Source organism: Ovis aries, chromosome 12 (genome assembly GCF_016772045.2).
Source record: "Ovis aries strain OAR_USU_Benz2616 breed Rambouillet chromosome 12, ARS-UI_Ramb_v3.0, whole genome shotgun sequence".
Lineage (NCBI taxonomy): Eukaryota > Metazoa > Chordata > Mammalia > Artiodactyla > Bovidae > Ovis > Ovis aries.
In genome coordinates, this window is record NC_056065.1 from 29,706,504 (window position 1) to 29,726,511 (window position 20,008).

At 36.3% G+C, this 20,008-nt stretch overlaps 1 protein-coding gene across 7 annotated transcripts in view; it reads left to right on the forward strand.

The window, feature by feature from the left end:
- The window catches only part of AHCTF1 (AT-hook containing transcription factor 1), an 89,873-nt gene that overhangs the window by 12,939 nt on the left and 56,926 nt on the right, over positions 1-20,008 (forward strand). For all 7 annotated transcript variants that reach the window (XM_060396381.1, XM_060396382.1, XM_015099182.4 and 4 more), the window contains exons 2-7: positions 4,172-4,299; positions 7,456-7,709; positions 10,970-11,150; positions 15,634-15,841; positions 17,586-17,702; positions 19,000-19,084. In XM_060396381.1, coding sequence (XP_060252364.1) covers positions 4,179-4,299; positions 7,456-7,709; positions 10,970-11,150; positions 15,634-15,841; positions 17,586-17,702; positions 19,000-19,084 — 966 coding nt within the window. In that variant the 5' untranslated portion in view covers positions 4,172-4,178. The remainder of the gene's footprint in view (positions 1-4,171; positions 4,300-7,455; positions 7,710-10,969; positions 11,151-15,633; positions 15,842-17,585; positions 17,703-18,999; positions 19,085-20,008) is intronic.

A 20,008-nucleotide genomic window follows, 5' to 3' on the forward strand; every position in this document is an offset into this window, starting at 1 on the left:
AAAGGGGATAGTTTTGGTTTGGTTTGGTTTTTAAGAAAGAGCTTTTAAGCATGCGCATGCTCAGTGTTTCAGTTGTGTCTCTGCGGCCTCTCAGTCTCTTTGTGTGTCTCAGAGTTGTGACTCTTTGTGGCCTCATGGATTCTAGCCCTCCAGGCTCCTCTGTCCATGGGATTATCCAAGCAAGAATACTGGAGTGGCTCTCCATTTCTTCCTCCAGGGGATCTTCCCAACGAAGGATTGAATCCGCGTCTCCTGCATTAGCGGGTGGATTCTTTACCACTGAGCCACCTGGGAAGCCCTGTCTTTTAATGATGTTTGTTAACTATTGTTTTGCCATAGGTTTTGGTTTGGTAGTATTGATTTTATTTTCTGAGAATGGCTTGGGCTGAGTGTTAGAATTGTGTGTAGTCCCTGCTTGGGAACCTTGTACCTCATAAAATGACTTGTACCTGGTTGATATCATTCTCCAGCCAGGGACTCTCCTTTGGACATTAATGCCTTTCTCCCAAGAAAGTAGCACAATGCCCTGGAAAATGGCACTCTAATGAGGTCCAGGGCTTTCCTGATTGCTCAGTTGGTAAAGAATCTTCCTGCAATGCAGGAGACCCCTGTTCAATTCCTGGGTTGGGAATATCTGCTGGAGAAGATTTAGGAGGTCCAGTGTATATAGTACATGAGAGGCTTTTTGATTTGGTGTTTTTCTCGGGTTATCTATATTCACCCTTTTAATTTACTTCTTTCCAAACTGAAGAATATTCAAATTCTATGGATTTTTAAACTAATCTTTTTTCTTCTGTACTGTTTCATTCTGTTCACATACACATATACTTTTATTCATTTTGTAGATATTAGAGGAGTGTTTAGTAGTATGTGTGTGGATGACTTGTATAACTTTGCTCTACCAGTGTGTAGCTTCTTCGCTGGAAATGAGTAGCAGATTGTCTCAGTAACTTTAATTGAATAGTCCATACTTATGCTCTGGTTTGAAATATCCAAATATCATCTAAATTTTTGTGGTTCTGCATCTAAATTACCCTGTTTTAGTGACCTATTTGTCCATTACTAGCATATTATGATTATTACAGTTCATCTATTTACCATTACTTTGACAAATCATTCTTTTTGTATCTTAGAAGTTGTGTTTGATCATTATTCTATCTGAAACCTTCCTTTAGAATTCCGTTTAAGGAGGATATGTTTGTGCAAAACTTAGAGTTTTTGTCAAAAAATGTGTTTTCATATTTATTTGGGGGGATCATTTCAGTGATATATAAATTATATGTTGACAACCATTTTTGCTTAGAATTTTAAACATATTCCAGACTTCTGATTTCCGCTGTTGTTGAAAAGTCACTTATTTTTATTTGATCTAGAATTAATACTCTTCTTGATTTCAGAGAATTTGTCTCTACAAATCTGGGAAATGTCTTTTAGAATATTGTCTCTTCCTTACTGTTAGTATTATATTTTGGGGGATTCTGAATAAACATACATTAGATTCTTTTCCCCCTATATTGTCTGTAACTTTTAAATACTCACTTCTGTCTCTTGTGCTACAGTTTTCTCTCTACAGCTTTTCTTATCTTTTGAGTTTGTTTTTGTTGACTTCAGTTCAGTCGCTCAGTCGTGTCTGACTCTTTGCGACCCCATGAATCGCAGCACGCCAGGCCTCCCTGTCCATCACCAACTCCTGGAATTCACTCAAACTCACGTCCATCGAGTCGGTGATGCCATCCAGCCATCTCATCCTCTGTCGTCCCCTTCTCCTCCTGCCCCCAATCCCTCCCAGCATCAGAGTCTTTTCCAATGAGTCAACTCTTCACATCAGGTGGCCAAAGTATTGGAGTTTGAGCTTTAGCAGCATTCCTTCCAAAGAACACCCATGACTGATCTCCTTTAGAATGGACTGGTTGAATCTCCTTGCAGTCCAAGGGACTCTCGAGAGTCTTCTTCAACACCACAGTTCAAAAGCAGCAATTCTTCGGCGCTCAGCTTTCTTCACAGTCCAACTCTCACATCCATACATGACTACTGGAAAAACCATAGTCTTGACTAGATGGACCTTTGTTGGCAAAGTAATGTCTCTGCTTTTGAATATGGCGTCTAGGTTGGTCATAACTTTTCTTCCAAGAAGTAAGCGCCTTTTAATTTCATGGCTGCAATCACCATCTGCAGTGATTTGGGAGCCCCCCAAAATAAAAGTCTGACACTGTTTCCACTGTTTCCCCATCTATTTGCCATGATGCCATGATCTTTGTTTTCTGAATGTTGAGCTTTAAGCCAACTTTTTCATTCTCCTCTTTCACTTTCATCAAGAGGCTTTTTAGTTCCTCTTCAGTTTCTGCCATAAGGGTGGTGTCATCTGCATATCTGAGGTTATTGATATTTCTTGATTCCAGCTTGTGCTTCTTCCAGCCCAGCATTGACTTAAGTAGGTACAAAATAATTATTTGTTGAGTGGGTACAAAAGAATATTTGTAAATAACAAAGAAGTATGGTACAAAGAATACCTATGTGCTCACTACCACGTTTTAGAAAAAGAAAGCTAATTACTTGAAGTCCCTTATGTATTCCTCTTCATTCCAGTCCCCCGTCTCTCCTCTCACTTTGTGTTTATGGTATCCTGTGTTTTATTCAGTTTTGCTACATGAGTTTGTATTCTTAGACAATATTTTGTTTAGTTTTGCAGTCTTTTAAACTTTATGTAGGGCTCCCTAATAGCTCAGTTGTAAGTGTAATCCTGCGTGTATTTCCTCTACTTTTAATATACCTTGATGTTGGTCCATATTGTTGCTTTGTAGCTGCTACATTCTCACTGCTCCATTGAGGTTTTTTCCCCCTTGAGTTCTGAATTTTGCTTATTTCATTTTTCATTCCAGCAGTTCTTCCCCCGTTCCCCAAATCTATTTGACCAATTTTCATTGTAATTTTTAGTTTATTCCTCATTAGCAAGCTAAATCTTTGGTTTCTTTAAACCTGTTAAACATACTTATTTTTTATTCTCTTATTTCAGTATCTGAATGAAGTCTTTGATAGGTTAATTCTGCTTGCTATTGATCATGATATCCTTGTTTTGTTATTTTGACTGTAAGTTCATTTTCTGTGAAACTTCATCTTTGAGAACTCCTGAGATTCCAGAAAATATTTAGTAGTTTCTGTGGGTTGCTTGGAGCATTACCAGCCTGAGACTACTTTATATGATATTTTTCACCAGAGTATTTTCTAGTACCATGCTTTGAATTCTGGCTGCTAATTTGTATGAAGGGGATTTTTCTTTTTCATGTGTAGAAACTTTCAGTTGTGGTCAAAATGAACTGCTCCCTCTCCTGCACAGAGAGTGTTTCTATCACTCACCTATATGCTGATGGATGATACAGCCGTATGGAGTTTAATGGGGTTGGGGTTCGGGGGGAGGCCCTTAGCTTCCGTTGGCTTTGTTAGCCCTAAGGTTATTTTCCTTTGGACCTTAGGATGCTGAAAACAAGATTAGGGTCACCAGGACTATATTTAGTAGCTAACCTTCAAGATCCAAGCCCGCTTATATATCTTGCAAAATTCCTACTGTTTCTACATTTGGATTTGCCAATAATCATTCAAAAAGATACTTTTATAGTTCAGCCATCATTTTTTCTTGTTTAAGTGGGAAAGTCATTTAGGACTTTCTAGTCTTCTATATACTGGAAATGAAAGACAATTTTTTTTTTCTATCCAGTTAAAGGCATATACCACACTCAATTCCTGAGGTTACTGTGAGTTTGGCATTTTTCCTGGACTTTCTCCTCTTTTACTGTGGTGGTAATCTTTCTAAAACAATATCATTTTTATCCTGTTTTGTGTGTGAAGTGCTTTTTGAGAGTGAATGTAACAATAGGATTAATTACATTGAACCCAGTCTTCAAAGAACCTGTGTAGGATTCATGTATATCCTTAGGACATCTGGTTTAAAGAATCTTTATTCTCCTCAGGCTGTTTGGGAAATACTTTCTTAGAGAATATCCCAGACCTAGAAGCACATAATATGTATTTCATAATCAGATTTTGGTTTCAGCTTATTTACTTTTGTATGTTATCATTTTCTTTTTCTTTTCTTTTTCTCCTTCTGGCTAGAGATGGTGAAATGTCTTATGGGACAAATATATCATGATAATCTTACTTTAAAAATTATTTGCAGTGGAAGTATGCGAGACCTAACAGCGCAGGTGACTAGTGGTCTTCTGAAGTTCCCAGAAGTGACTATTCAAGCCCTTGGAGAAGACGAAATAACATTAGAATCTGTGCTTCGTGGAAAGTTTGCTGCAGGTAAAATAATGTTGCTGAAAATTTACTTATTTGATGTGTAAGATAAATAATAGTAAACATATATTGTGACTCCTTTAATGTGGAAGAAAAAAAAGCAGAACCTGCTTAGAGTGGTCTTATATGTAAGTATATTACATCTACAACTACATATGTAATAATTTCTACCCTACTTGAGCACATTTTCATAGAATATCCTGGGATATTATAGTTCATTTTTCTTTATTACAATACCATATATTTGATACCTTTTAGTATTGAGTATCTGCATTTAAAAAGTAGGCTGGTTTTTCTTTATAATGAGGCAGTTTTACTGGTGATGAGTTTAGATTAGTACCTGAATAATCGTAAGGGTAGAAAAGGCTGATTGTAGTGCCCTGTGTGTGCATGCTCAGTCACGTCCGACTCTTTGCGACCCCATGGACTGTAGCCCACCAAGCTCCTCTGTCCATGGATTTTTCCAGCAAAAATACTGGAGTGGGTTGCCATGCCCTCCCCCAGGGTATTTTCCCACCCAGAGATCAAACCTGCACTGATAGGTGGATTCTTTACCACTGAGCCACCAGGGAGGCCTATAGTGCCCTAGGTGATAAAATATATTCAGGAAGTCTTACTTCTTAATTACATTAATCTGAACAATGTCTTAATAATGATCATGGTTTAAACTATGTAATATAGCAGAGAATTATACCAAACCATTAAATTATGGATTTCAGTCTAGTGAAATATATTGCAGACGTCTCTAAAAATGAGTGTGATAGCCACCCTTCCTAGCAGAAAGACAGTAAAACATATAGATTAGTAATTTAGCCATTTATAGAGCTGTTCTCTTGACTATTAAAGGTAATAACACTACTTCTGTTACATACTAGGCACCATAACAACGTTTCATTGAGGGAGTGCTAGGTTTTTCTAATTACGCACTTTTCTTTGTAACTGAAAATCAAATAGGTTAAGTAATTTGGTCCCAGTACACAGAAAGCAAGTTGTAAAAATGAGCTTTGAACCCATGTTTTCTGGACCCCCCTGTGCCATGCTATTTTTTAAAACTATAACTTCTATCAGCTGTAGTCTAGGATATACAGCCACCTATTTAGATGCGTGATTCAGTTCAGTTCAGTCGCTCAGTTGTGTCCTTGGTCATGTCCGACTCCTTGTGACTCCATGGACTTCAGCAGGCCAGGCCTCAACTTAGTAGTAAAAGTTACATTGTTCATCTAACTGTTGAAGGAGAAATTCCAGGGTCTCGTTCTTGATTCTTCACTTCCTATATATTATTCATCAGCAAGCAAATCCTTTTAGTTTTGCCTCTGAGATGAATCTCTAGTCAGTTCACTTTTTTTTTATTCATAGCCACCAACCAGGCATAGGTTATCATCTCCCTACTTCTGCTTTGGCCCCAGCTTTTTTCCATTTGCTGCTTAGCAGCTGGACTGACATTTAAAAACAAAAATCAGATTGTCACTGCCCTGCTTAAAATCCAGTTACTTTACATTGCATGCAGAATAAAATCCAGACTAGACTTGCCAGGGGCCATAAAGGGCTTCTGGTATTTCCTGTTATTATACTAGTTATATCTTGTCTCCTAGATTTTGAACTTTAAAGCGACAGAATATGTGTTATATTTTTCTAACTCCTGTAACATGTAGTTTAACTCTTAATGTATAATGTAGTAAAAATATGAGTTTGGGAGTTAAGGAGACTTGGGATCCACTTTTGGCTCTGGTATTCATAGCTCCATGGGTTTTGGGCAAGTCAGTCATTCATACAGTTGTATGAAAGTTTAGTTGCCTTATTTCTGTATTGAAGTATAACAAGGAGTAATAAGATAATTTAAGCATATATATAAGCATCAGTTCAGTTCAGTCACTCAGTCGTGTCCAACTCTCTGTGACCCCATGAATCACAGCACGCCAGGCCTCCCTGTCCATCACCATCTCCCGGAGTTCACTCAGACTAAAGTCCATCGAGTCCGTGATGCCATCCAGCCATCTCATCCTCGGTTGTCCCCTTCTCTTCCTGCCCCCAATCCCTCCCGGCATCAGAGTCTTTTCCAATGAGTCAGCTCTTCGCATGAGGTGGCCAAAGTATTGGAGCTTCAGCTTCAGCATCATTCCTTCCAAAGAAATCCCAGGGCTGATCTCCTTCAGAATGGACTGGTTGGATCTCCTTGCAGTCCAAGGGACTCTCAAGAGTCTTCTCCAGCACCACAGTTCAAATGCATCAATTCTTCGGTGCTCAGCCTTCTTCACAGTCCAACTCTCACATCCATACATGGCCACTGGAAAACCATAGCCTTGACTAGATGGACCTTAGTCAGCAAAGTAATGTCTCTACTTTTGAATATACTATCTAGGTTGGTCATAACTTTTCTTCCAAGGAGTAAGCATCTTTTAATTTCATGGCTGCAGTCACCATCTGCAGTGATTTTGGAGCCCCCCAAAAATAAAGTCTGACACTGTTTCCACTGTTTCCCCATTTATTTCCCGTGAAGTGATGGGACCAGATGCCATGATCTTCGTTTTCTGAATGTTGAGCTTTGAGCCAACTTTTCCACTCTCCACTTTCATGTTCATCAAGAGGCTTTTTAGTTCCTCTTCACTTTCTGCCATAAGGGTGGTGTCATCTGCATATCTGAGGTTATTGATATTTCTCCTGGCAATCTTGATTCCAGCTTGTGTTTCTTCCAGTCCAGCGTTTCTCATGATGTACTCTGCACAGAAGTTAAATAAGCAGGGTGACAATATACAGCCTTGACGTACTCCTTTTCCTATTTGGAACCAGTCTGTTGTTCCATGTCCAGTTCTAACTGTTGCTTCGTGACCTGCATACAGATTTCTCAAGAGGCAGGTCAGGTGGTCTGGTATTCCCATCTCTTGAAGAATTTTCCACAGTTTATTGTGATCCACACAGTCAAAGGCTTTGGCATAGTCATATTTAAGCATATAGCATGGTACCTTTACTGAATGGTTATTTTATTCTTATTGCAGTAGTTCAATTTATTTTACTGTTTTGAGGACACTCTGTTCTATAAATGCTTAGATTTCAATTTGAAGATAATGAGTTATAGATTATATATGTAACAGAGCTTACTGCTATTTAGTTTTGTTGTATACAATATTAAAATAAGCAAAATTTTAAATTTCTTCTTTCTTTTAGGGAAAAATGGACTTGCTTGCTTGGCCTGTGGTCCACAACTTGAGGTAGTGAATTCTCTAACAGGAGAGCGATTGTCTGCATATAGGTTCAGTGGAGTAAATGAACAGCCTCCTATAGTCCTAGCTGTGAAAGAATTCTCTTGGCAGAAGAGAACTGGATTGTTAATTGGATTGGAAGAAGCAGAAGGGAGTGTTCTCTGTCTTTATGACCTTGGTTTATCAAGAGTGGTTAAAGCAGTTGTTCTTCCTGGACGGGTAGGTACTGCTTAAGATATATGGCATTCTGTTTTCAAAACTAAACCCCTGCTGGTTACATGGGTGTGTTCACTTTGTAAAAATTCATTGAGCTGTATACATTTATTTTAGATTACTTTTTGTAAGTTTGTTATTTTTCATTAAAAAGTTTAAAGAGGTTAAAAATATTATCAAAACAATGTAACATTTAAAGTGAAACTTTCCTTGGATAAAGAAGATATATGTATATATACATGCATAGTGGAATATTTCTCAGCCATCAAAAAGAATGAAATAATGCCATTTGCAGCAACATGGGTGGACCCTGAGATTTTAATCCTAAGCAGATTGTCAGAAAGAGAAAGATAAATACCATATGTGAAATCTGAAATGTACAGACCAACCTATCTATGAAACAAAAGCAGACTCACAGACAGAGAGGACAAGTCTGTGGTTGCCAGAGGGGCTGAGGGGAGAATAGAGGAGGGAAAGATTGGGCGCCTGGGATTACCATAGGCAAACTATTATTTATAGGGTGGATGAACAACGAGGTACTGCTGTGTAGCACAAGAAACTATATTCAATATTCTGTGGCAAACTGTAATAGAGAAGAATATGTAGAAGGAATATATATGTATAACTGAATCACTCTGCTGTACAGAAGAAATTGGCACACCACTGTGAGTCAGCTCTACTTAAGTAGAATTTAAATTATCACTTATATTTGGTTAGAAAATTACAAAGTAAAAATGACATGTTGTGTTCTAATCTTTCATAGGACAAGTATCATCTAAGTCTTATTCTTCTAGTTTTATTTTATGAAGACACTGAAAATTTATAAAAATACTGTATTCATTACTATGACATTTTTTTCCTTGCCTTTTTAATTTTTTCTATTTTAATTTGAGCCTTGGAATAATATGGGAAGTATGTCTTTATTACCATTTTTTATTTGACTAATGTACATTTAAATTGTGGGTTTCTTTATATTCGCATTTGTTAATTCTAACATACATATGCCTTCTATATGCCAGATATCTTATCTGGTAGTAATGATAGAAATCGAGTTGTTTCCTCAAACTTATTACTCTTCTTTTTCCATGGTGAGAAAATGTATACACTCACAAATACACACAGTCAAAGATCATGGAAGAGTAGATGCCTGTGTGAAAGAAGTATGCACTTAGATACACACAAAAGTATATGTAGGTTTGTATGCATATATATATATGTAATGTATATAGGCATAGAATAGAATTTTAAACTTAAAAGGGAGCTTAATGACAAAAGATAATGTTTTTATAGTGAAGAAACAGACCCAGTGGGCTAATGTAAAGTCTGAAATAATTTATAGCCTGATACCTTATATGTACTTGCCAGTGATAATGATTTTAAAGACAGAATTATTTGGCAGTTTATTGAGTGCTTACTGTAAATCAAGCTATGTGCTAGATTTTACAAATAAGTAGATAAATTGAACCTGGTCCGTGCTGTCCAAAAAGGCTTGTAGTCTAGTAGGAGAAGACAGATTATAGGATTATAGTATAAATAAGTACTTTAATACATTTTAGCACTCGGAACATGAAGAACATCTGGATGACTTCTACTCAAAAAGATTGGACATTTCAGGCTAAGAGACCCGACATGTAAAAAGTCACAGTATATGGAACATTTGGGAAACTAGACTTATGTAGAATGGCAGGGAAGAGTAGGAGGAGGAAGTGGGAGCCAGAGATGGTGAGGATTGAGATTGTGAATGGCAAGTTGTGCAGTTAGACGCCTCCTTCTAAAGTCTGTAGGTGACATTTTTAATTGAAAGCAGAATTGTAGTGTAAAAAGCCCTTTGGTTGGGTAGTTTAGGTAAATAAGGATGATGAACTGCACTGAGGAAATGACATAAGAAATCTGTGGAACAGATTGCAGAAGTGTATTCCAGAGGTGACATGGACAGAACTTGTTGACTTCTAATTGGGTGAGTGGTTGATGCCAGATGAAATATAGGGGAAGGAAAAGACTGGGAGAGGAGTGACAGACAGCTTCAAAAGGATTCAGTCAGCTGACTTTTTATTCTTTTAAATAAAGGCACAATATCCCCTCTTGAATTTGCTTTTAACTGCCCTTAAAATTACTTACGGTAGCATTATCAGTAGCTTCATATGTAGTATTTATATGAGGAATGCAGATTACTTATCCTTCACTGAAGGAATTACAGAAAACATACTTCAGTATGATAGACATTATTACCATAATTTAGAAAAGAAAGATAATCCATGAAATTACAGCTTTCAGAATTAGAAACACTAAAGAATGTTTTGTGTACTAATGAAATACTTAGAAAGCCAGTGTTTTGTCTGTAATAATAGATTACAGCCTGAAACAAACTTTAACCTTACATTAACACATAAACCACTGATAGCAAATTTTCTCTTTTCTTTCTAGGATGTTCATCAGTATTATAGTAGAAATCACCAAATACTTATTTATCAAGTATCGTACCAAATTAATTTCTGTGAATCAATAGGAAACAGAAGGAAAGCTAAGTGTAAAGTAAAATACAGACTATTAGGTACAGACATTGAACATTTGACTCATGAGGTGAAAAGGGAAAGTAGAACTCCACAGTGTAACTAAAGTATGATTTTCTTTAAGTAATTTCAATCCGTGTTAAACTCGGAGGTCCAATTAGTGTGAAAGCTTTGTGTGAAGTCCATTATGATGTAGTCCTTTTAAAGGTTAGATCTCTTCAGGCTTTATGGCATAAAAAGGACTTAAAAAAATAAACGTAAACAGTAAATTTTTCTGGAATGATTTATTTTTAGTCTTCTTTGGAGAAGAAGCTATATATACTTTTACAGTAGCTGGTTTAGAGTTTTAAAGTGAGAAGGATCTAGGTTTGAATTTTAATGGCTTAACGACTGTGTTACTTGAGTAACTCAGCTAAATTTTCTAAGCCTCAGAGTGTTTCATCTTTAAACAGGTGTAACTATATATAGTCCAATATCAAAGGGTTATCGTGCATTGATTAGCATAATGTCTGGAATATGGTAAACTCTAGGTAAACATCAATTGTTGTTCCAAGTGCATGTTATAATTTTTACATCTGAAGATTTCATAATGCTTCTCAGATTCACAGGTATCAAATGCAGATTTGTGCTTCTGTATTGGAAGTGTTAATATCTGTATAACTAGTAACCTGCTTTAACGTCATAATTTGTTTCTTATGTTTTTAATTGTTTTCTCATTTTGTTTGAGGAAAACAAATGATACATTCTGCTTTCTAGGTAACAGCTATTGAACCTATAATTAATCATGGAGGAGCCAGCGCAAGCACTCAGCATTTACACCCAAGTCTGCGATGGCTGTTTGGTGTGGCAGCTGTGGTAACTGACGTTGGACAGGTCCTTCTTATTGATCTATGTTTGGATGACTTGTCATGCAGTCAGAATGAAGTAGAGGCATCAGGTAATTAATTAGTCATTCCTGACTTAAAACCCAAAATTGAGCACCTGAATATTCTGATGCATTGGATTGGTTTTTTTTAATAATCAAAAAAAAAGAGTCAAAAACTTGTTTATGTGTCTTTTTAAAAATTGTTTGCTTGTATTGTTTTATTGTTTTGTGTGCCATGGATATTTTTTGCATGAGTTACTATGTTTTATTGATAAAGTGTTTATAGACTAAAGTAGTTCTTGAAAGAGAGACGTGTTCCCAGATACACAACTAAATAACATCATTCAGGTTATTGAGTAAATACCAGAAGAAGGGCTGAAAGGTATAAAATCTTTATCCTTATCAGACAATATAAAATTATCCAAGTATGTAGGATCTGACATACTGTTTTTGGCATACTGTTTATGTTCCTGTGGTAAGCCCAAGATAGAAATAAAGTAATTTGATAGAAAACAACAGTAATTTAATAAAGTAATTCGATAGAAAACAATAGTAATTTAAAAGTCTTCCCTCACAAAATAGCATCTTGAAATAGAACTAAAGCTTAATTAATTAGTAAGTAAAGAGAGGGCGGTGACTCTGGTAGAGAACCCGCCTGCCAATGCTGGAGACAGGGCTTCGGTCTCTGACCCAGTAAGATCGCACATGCTGCAGAGCAGCTAAGCTCACGTGCCACAGCTGTTGAGCCTGGGCTCTAGAGCCTGGGAGCCACAACTGCTGACCCCACGTGCCGCAGCTGCTGAAGCCTTCTGGGCCTAGAACCTGTGCTCTTCGCCAAGAGAAGCTACCCACATTGAGAAGCCGGCACATCCAACCAGAGAGTGGCCGGTGCTCACCGCCAGACAAAAGCCCGCCCAGCAGCGAAGATGCAGCACAGCCAAAACTGAATAAATAAATACAGATTTTTTATATAATGTAGAGAGACAATTTCCTCTTTTGGTACTATTGTGCTTAGTCGCTCAGTTGTGTCCGACTCTTGGAACCCCCTGGACTGTAGCCCACCAGGCTCCTCTGTCCTTGGAATTCTCCAGGCAAGAAGACTGGAGTGGGTTGCCATTTCCTACTCCAGGGGATCTTTCCAACCCAGGAATCGAACCCAGATTTTCTGCATTGCAGGCAGACTCTTAACTCATTGAGTTAGAGGGAAGCCCTTGTTTTTTAGTACTGTGCGTATATTTATAAATCTTCTCTTCAGTAGTAGTTTGTTTTTGTGATTTACATTACTCTTGATTGGTTTATATAGGAAGAAAAGCTAACCTAAAAACTTGAGTGAGTGAGTGAAGTCGCTTGGTTGTGTCCGACTCTTTGCAACCCCATGGACTGTAGCCTGTCAGGCTCTCTGAGCCACCAGGGAAGTGTATTATCTATAAAGTTTTAGGAAAGGACTATTTAAACTTGAGGACCTTCTTGATTTTTAAAATAGTCCTGTAATATTAGTGCAGATCTTTTAATTTTTGGATCAGCTAAGAAACAGATACAAATAATATTTTGTCCCAATATATAATAATGAATATAACTATTAAGAACTGTTGGTATGTAATAAAACTGATTGAAACTACAATATTTTAGTAAAAATTATGTTTGACAAGAAATTGAAGAATCAGATTATCTGATGGAAATTTAGATCTGCAGAATATTATGTGGAAGAGTTTGATTTGGTAGAAATAATGGCCCCACATCACTTAAGGGAAAGAAGTTCTCATAGTGATGGAAACTACACCTTGAAATTTGATATTGAGGTCTGATTGATCTTAATAAAACTTGGGTATAGTTTAAATGAAAAGAACTGATTAGTAAGAATGGCAGTAACTAAAAATGAATTTGTGGACTATTAGAAATGATTTAGCTGCTCTTTGTAGAAAATTGATGAAAGAAATAATCTTAATGGAGTTTTGCTCCAGAGTGTGTTTTGTGCATGATATATCATTATAGTTGTAAGGCTAATTAAAATACCTGTACTCATAGTTAAAACTCAACAGATTGAAATAGTAGAGTTGAAAACATGTTTTATTTCAGTAGTCAGTAGTTCCTTTCCACACAAGAGTAATTTTATAGTGAAATTTTATAATTTTAATTTTATAGTGAATTTTTTCTCAGTTATGAGAATTAGAAAGCTGGTGAATTTTATAGCATAGAAAAAGTTTTGTTTTGGAGTTTAAGCAAAATGTATATATTTGTTTACATAAACAATTTATAATTACAATTATTTAGACTTCACTGAAACACACATAACAGAAAATGAAGTTCCTAAGATTTATCATACTATAAGTACTGTTTGTAACTTTTCCAAACTTAGCAGTGTTTCTTATACATCTTTACACACATCACTGCATAAAGAGTCTGCTTTATTTTCTTGAATAATTTTACAGTATTCCATTGAATGGATTAGTTATTTTGGCATAGTTTTATCATTTGCTATTTTCTGAGGAGAAAAAATCAGAAGCAGGATGGATAAGATTTTTTCCTTCTTCATTAACAGCATTGAGGGAATCTACTCTTGCACAACAGTTAACAGCAGTAAATGAGCCTGAATTTTTTTAATGTAAACATTTGGGACATTCTCAAGTAGAATAATAAAAGAATTCCCACAAACCTAAGTTCAATTTAGTTTTCAAAATTTACCGTATGTGCATCTGTTCTATTTCCCTTTCCTCCCTTCTCTGAGTCTATTAATTTAAAGCAAATAATGATTATTTTACTACTAATCATGATGCCATTTACCACTGTTAAAAGCATTAATGATTACTTGATATAGTGTTAATTACTAGTCCATAATGAAATTACTATGATTTTCTCTAAAGCATCTTTTTGCATTTGAATTGTTTGAACCAAGATCCAAACACATTTGACAGTTTGCATCTCATGTATATTTAAATGTAGAGCAATCTTTCCTCTATCCTCTCCTTATTCATTTATTTATATTTAGTTCCACTGTCTTGCTGAAGATATTATTTTGGAATGATATATGTATCTTCACGTGGTGTTATTTACATTTTATATTTTCTGTAAATTAAGTTAGCTCAGATTAGATTCAGATTTAACATTTCACAGGTATCTTTCAGAAGTGCTGGGTATTTCATAATGGTTCACATCAGGAGGCACGTGGTGTCTTGTTTTATATTTAGTGATTAGTGGGTTTAGGTGATGACAGCATGATCCATCAACCTTTGTACCAGTGGTTCTCAACTGGGGGTGGTTTTTTTGCCCTCTAGATTTTTGGTCGTGTTTAGAGATAATTTTGGCTGTTAATACTGGAGGGAGAAGTGGCATCTAGTAGATAGAGGTCAAAGATGCTGTTAATATCCTATAAAGCACAAAACAGCCCCCGCAACAGAGAATTATCTGACGTAAAATGTTAATAGGGCCAAGGTTGAAAAATCATACTTGAAATTAGTTGTTTCTCCATTGACATTGTTGCCTAGATCTCTTATTTCAATAGGGCTGCAAAAATGCTTTTAAAGTTCTGTTAATCTAAAAAGAATTTTTTTATTAACTAGGTGTATTTGTTTATCTTGAAATACAGTTTGTACAGAAAAGGCAGAATAAATGCATATGTTACCGTTTCTTTAAGTACTGATTTTCCAAGTAAGAAGCTGGTACTCAGCTACTTTCAGTGGTTCAGTAAGGTCTCTTATAAGTAAAGAAGGTAGAAACTCATGGGGTTTTACATAATACTTAATATGCTTTATTAGTTTATTTTCATTATTTTTTGTTGTTCTCAAAAGTGTCCTGTTTTTGCTAACGAAGGCACCTTCATCGAATCTGACACATCACCTTAGATTTTGATAGCTTCCTAGATTTCTGGCACAGAATATACCAGGCTCATCGGAGAACCAGCCATTCTCTGAGGGGAATATTTAGGTTGTTACTCCTAAATTTGAATAAAGAAGCCATCAGATTTATTTATGATTGTTAAGGAAGTTAATTTCTTATTTACTTATTTGTTTTTGGCTGTGCTGGGTCTTTGTTGCTGGGCGCAGGCTTTCTCTAGTTGCAGTGAGCAGGGGCTATTTTCTGGTTGTGATGCACAGGCTTCTCATTGCAGTGCGTCTTTTGTTGCTGAGCATGGACTCTAGGGCTCTCAGGCTTCAGTAACTGTGGAGCACAAGCTCAGTAGTTGTGGCGCATAGTTACCCCACAGCATGAGGGAATCTTCCCACATCAGGGATTGAACCCGTTTCTCTCTCCTGCATTGGCAGGTGGATTCTTTACCACTGAGCCACCAGGGAAACCTCAAGAAAATTAATTCTGTTAAAATGGATAACATTTGATATGTACTGTGAGATTTTAAAGATATTATACAATTAAATGTGTTTTGAAAATTATAACATTCAAAATAAAGGTGGCTAGTTCATATAGTCAGTATGCTTTGTTATCACTAATCTTATTTTAATTGACCCCGGTAGTTTTCAGCTGCGGATTGAATAATGGGTGACGTACTTGGTTTTATGCTGTTTATAGTTTGTTAATCTTACTTGTCCTATTTATTTTTTAGACCTTGAAGTTGTAACTGGCATCCCAGCTGAAGTACCGCACATCAGAGAGAATGTGATGCGAGAAGGACGCCATCTGTGTTTTCAGTTAGTCAGCCCATCGGGAACAGCCGTTTCAACCCTTAGTTACATAAACCGGACAAATCAGCTTGCTATAGGTTTTTCTGATGGCTTTCTAGCACTTTGGAACATGAAAAGCATGAAAAAAGAGTAAGGACAACTTTAGTAATTTCTTTCTGAATATACTTAGTTACTAATATTTAAAGATTAGCATAAACAGGAAAAGATAGGGTAGACTAAGGATTGAATGCAAAAGTTTCCATTACATGAAAACATGACTTAGTATAAAAAGGAGTGACTTAGTCAAAGTCACTTAGTCGTGTCCAACTCTTGCGATGCCCTGGACTGCAGCCCGCAAGGTTCCTCTGTCCATGGGATTCTCCAGGCAAGAACGCTGGAGTGGGTTGCCATTTCCTTCTCGCACATCAATTTAAGTTGAATCAATGTATTTAAAAGGAATTTTGCTGAATTTCCTGCTAGTCCAGTGGTTTAGCCTCTACACTTTAACTGCCGTAGCACAGATTCAATCCCTGTTCAGGGAACCAAGATCCTGTAAGCTGCACAGCACAGCAAAAAAAACCCCAAACCTGGCATTTTAGTCATTGTGGAGTTCAGTTTGCTAGTAAACTTTGACACTACTAAGATATCTGGCATGAATTCTTTCAGAAGTACTTTTCTGCATAACCATATGTGTAAGGTAGTTAGTAGTTCTCAGTTGACAGAAAAAAGTAAAGACTTTTTAAGAAAATTAAAAAATACTGTGTTTAAAATATTTATGTGTGTTTAAAAGTTTTATGTCAAAAACTTCCCCCAAATATAATTGTATTAATACTTTTTAATTAACTCTTTATTAAAATTTTTGAGGAATCCATTTTATTAATTTAACTTTATTTATTGAATTATTGAATTACCTCCCTTTATTGAGGGAGGTAAGGCACTATAGGTTTTAAATCATATCTCTATTGAGTTAAATAGATACCTATTTGTCCTTTAAGTTGTCAATTTAATATTTCTTCCTTTTTCTTCCAAGTAATATTGGAATATTTTCTTGAGTAACTTGTCTTTCAAATGAGTCAACAAAATAGTCACCTTTCCAAACCGTCTGCTCAGTTTGTCTCACCAACAAATTGGTACCTACTTGGCAGTGTTTGATTGATTATAAATGTTTGCCAAGTTTGAAGTGACGGAGAGAGAGAGAGATAGAAAATAACAATGTATATATACCAGACCTATTTTTTTTTTAACCTTTGGTTCTTTGATGATACTGAGATGTCAGTAGCCCCTGACTGTAAACACTGACTGTCCTTGTACTTCCTCACACTCAATTTTTCTGCACAGAGCCCATGATGAAGTGATGGTGCTGTTGCCTAGTAGCTTCCTATGGGAATTCCATCTTCACTGTCTTCCCTTTTATCAGCTCTTGTCTTTGAATTGCTCACAAAGGAGTGCCTGGAGAACCTGGCTTCTAGAGGATTTTCTTGAACACTCTCTTCTCTTCACTAATTATGCTTTTTCAAGGGATTTGTGAGATGTCTTCAGATTCTAACTCATTCTGTTGTAGTAATGGGAAACTGACCCAGCTGAAGCATTTGGAGTGTTGTGGCTGTATTTCGTCTCTTTCTGGAGTACCTGTTATTGGGGAACAGTACGTAGTGGCATACATTTATATGACTGGAAGGAATAGTTCGTGCTTTAGTGATTCTAACCCTTCCCAGTTCTACCTGGGAAATGGGGTGCCATGCTCATTTTCTTGATGTCTTGTACCCTGTGTGTTTTTGAAGATAAGATGATTGTAAGAGCAGTAACCCAAATTCGTACATGAGGCATCATCTTCCTTTTTCATGAAATTGTAACTTAGAAGTATGAAGTGTACTGATTTTTGTGCCTGTTATAGATACTACACACAGTTGGAAGGTGGAAGAGTTCCTGTATATGCTGTCACTTTTCAAGAACCTGAAAATGATCCTCGTAATTGCTGTTACCTCTGGGCTGTTCAGTCTACACAAGATAGGTAAATGTGATAAATGTGGTTTTTAATAATGTTTGTCAAGAATGGCATGGCAGTTAATTTCTTTTGCAAAGCTTTGTGCTATATTGCCTCTTTTTAATGAGAGCCACATAATTCAATGAATTAGTAAGTTGCCATTGAAATGACTTTAAAAGGTCCTATATGTTTGAGTAAGTCTGAGATATCAGCGAGAAGAAATTGTGTTTGCTTGACTTGTTTGGATGTAATATATATTTCAGAGAGTAAGCTGATAACACATTAGTAGGCAGCTTCTCGTTCCTCAGACAATTTTTATGGTCTTCTGTGTTCTCTCATAAGAACATTCTTCCTCTTTTATAATCTCATTCCTTTTTTCTCTTTATTGTATATGCCTCTCATTTTTATGTATCCCTACTTTGTTCTCTAGTTCTTCTGTTGTACTTGCCTTTTGCAGTATATTCCTAAGGTTAATTTGGTTAATTTTGCCTTCTCTTTCATAAGCTTTAATTTTATCTCAGTGTAGCTTTTGAGAAATCTTTCCTTTCAGTTTAATTTCCAATTGGTTAAGCTCATTCATTTCCAGTACTGGAACAGTGTAAGTATTGATTTTCTCTTATTTTTCACTGATGTTTAGTGCTTTCTTTGGTGTTCCCAGTACATTCTCTTCCCAAGGCTGTTCTGCTTTTAATTCTAGATACCTGAAATTTGTCAACTTAGGTTTTTGTGTTAGAGTTCCTCACTTTGAGGTTTTATCTTAAGCTTTAGTACATCAGTGAAGGAAGAATTGATTTGTCACTTCTGTCAATCCTGGAGGAAAATCTAAATAAAAATATAGAGACAGCTATTGGAATAGTCCTCATTAGGTCCATATTTCCATCCAAGTGTGATGTGGGCTGGCAGCAGCTTGAGTAATGTGCCTTCTGAAAACTCCATGTGGTGAATAAGAAAGGACATTTATCTCAACAATTTTTGTATCCCATTTATTTTTTCTTCCAATACTGTCTAACTAAAGCACACCTATTGAAGAAAGGGAGAAAGAATGAATTTTGAGTAGCGTATAGTCTCAGTCATGTAAGATGTCACCTAAAATATGCAAGTAACATAAGCTTAAGTTAATTAGGATCAATAAAAATTAAATCAGCTATTATGTCAAAGGACTACATTTTGTGAAAACAACCAACTAAATTCTTTATAGTAACCTCAGTTTTATCACATGCACTCAATATTGTATGCAAATTAAATTTATTTGAGCAGTAAGAGGTACTTAATGCATTAATATGGTATTTAGTATTTCTCCTCAGCGAATTTCTGTTTCTTTCAGTGAAGGGGATGTTTTGAGTTTGCATCTGCTTCAGCTGGCCTTTGGTGACAGGAAGTGTTTGGCTTCAGGACAAATCTTATATGAGGTAAATGGTGATACCGGTTGATAGTATCAGTTTTGTTTATTGTTTACCTATTTTAAGTGTTTGTTTTAAGCTATCGAGATATTACAATCTTTTCTTCTATTCAAGTTAATACTGTCTTCATAATATAATGTAAAAAGTATTAGATTTAGGGATCAAGACACTGGTATTTTACCAAGGTGGCAATCTTAAAATCTTCAGGTATTATTTTTCTCTAGAATGAGGAGATTAGACAAGACTGAAGCTTATGGCCTAGTTGGTAGCCAGGAAAAATAACCCCACTTTGTTGCTCTAATATAACAAGCAGTAAGCCATAGGGTAGACTTTATAGTCTGGTCGCTTACACTTGTAAGAGAGGATAAATGCATCTAGCATTTTAAGTGTCTGTTTTTCTGGCTGAATTCTTGAGAAGTAGTGAAGTGCTGTTAATAACCAAATAACTATATTTGGTTAGGTGTCACAATACTTTCTCTAGAACAGGCTTTTTAACCTCGTCCTTGAGGGTGTGTGATTGGGTTTTAGGGAATTCATGAAGCCCTTTAATTTTGTGTGGTATTTTTATGATCACAGTGTCCATGTTGTCCCCGAGCCCCCCTCCTCCAACTCTCCAGTTCCACATCTGTGGATTCAGTCAATCTTGGATCAGAAATATGAAGGGGAGGAATTCCAGAAGGTTCCAGAACACAAAACTTGAATTTGCTGTGCCACAGCAACTATTTATATGGCATTTACATTATATTAGGTATTAATAAGTAATCTAGAAATGATTCAAAGTATATAGGAGGATGTGCATAGGTTATATCCAAGTATTATACCATTTCATGTAAGAGACTTGAGCATCCACAGATTTTGATATTGGGAGAAGGTCCCAGAACCAGTTCTTCATGGAGAACAAGGGAAAACTATGCATTCTTCTAGAGAAATTTC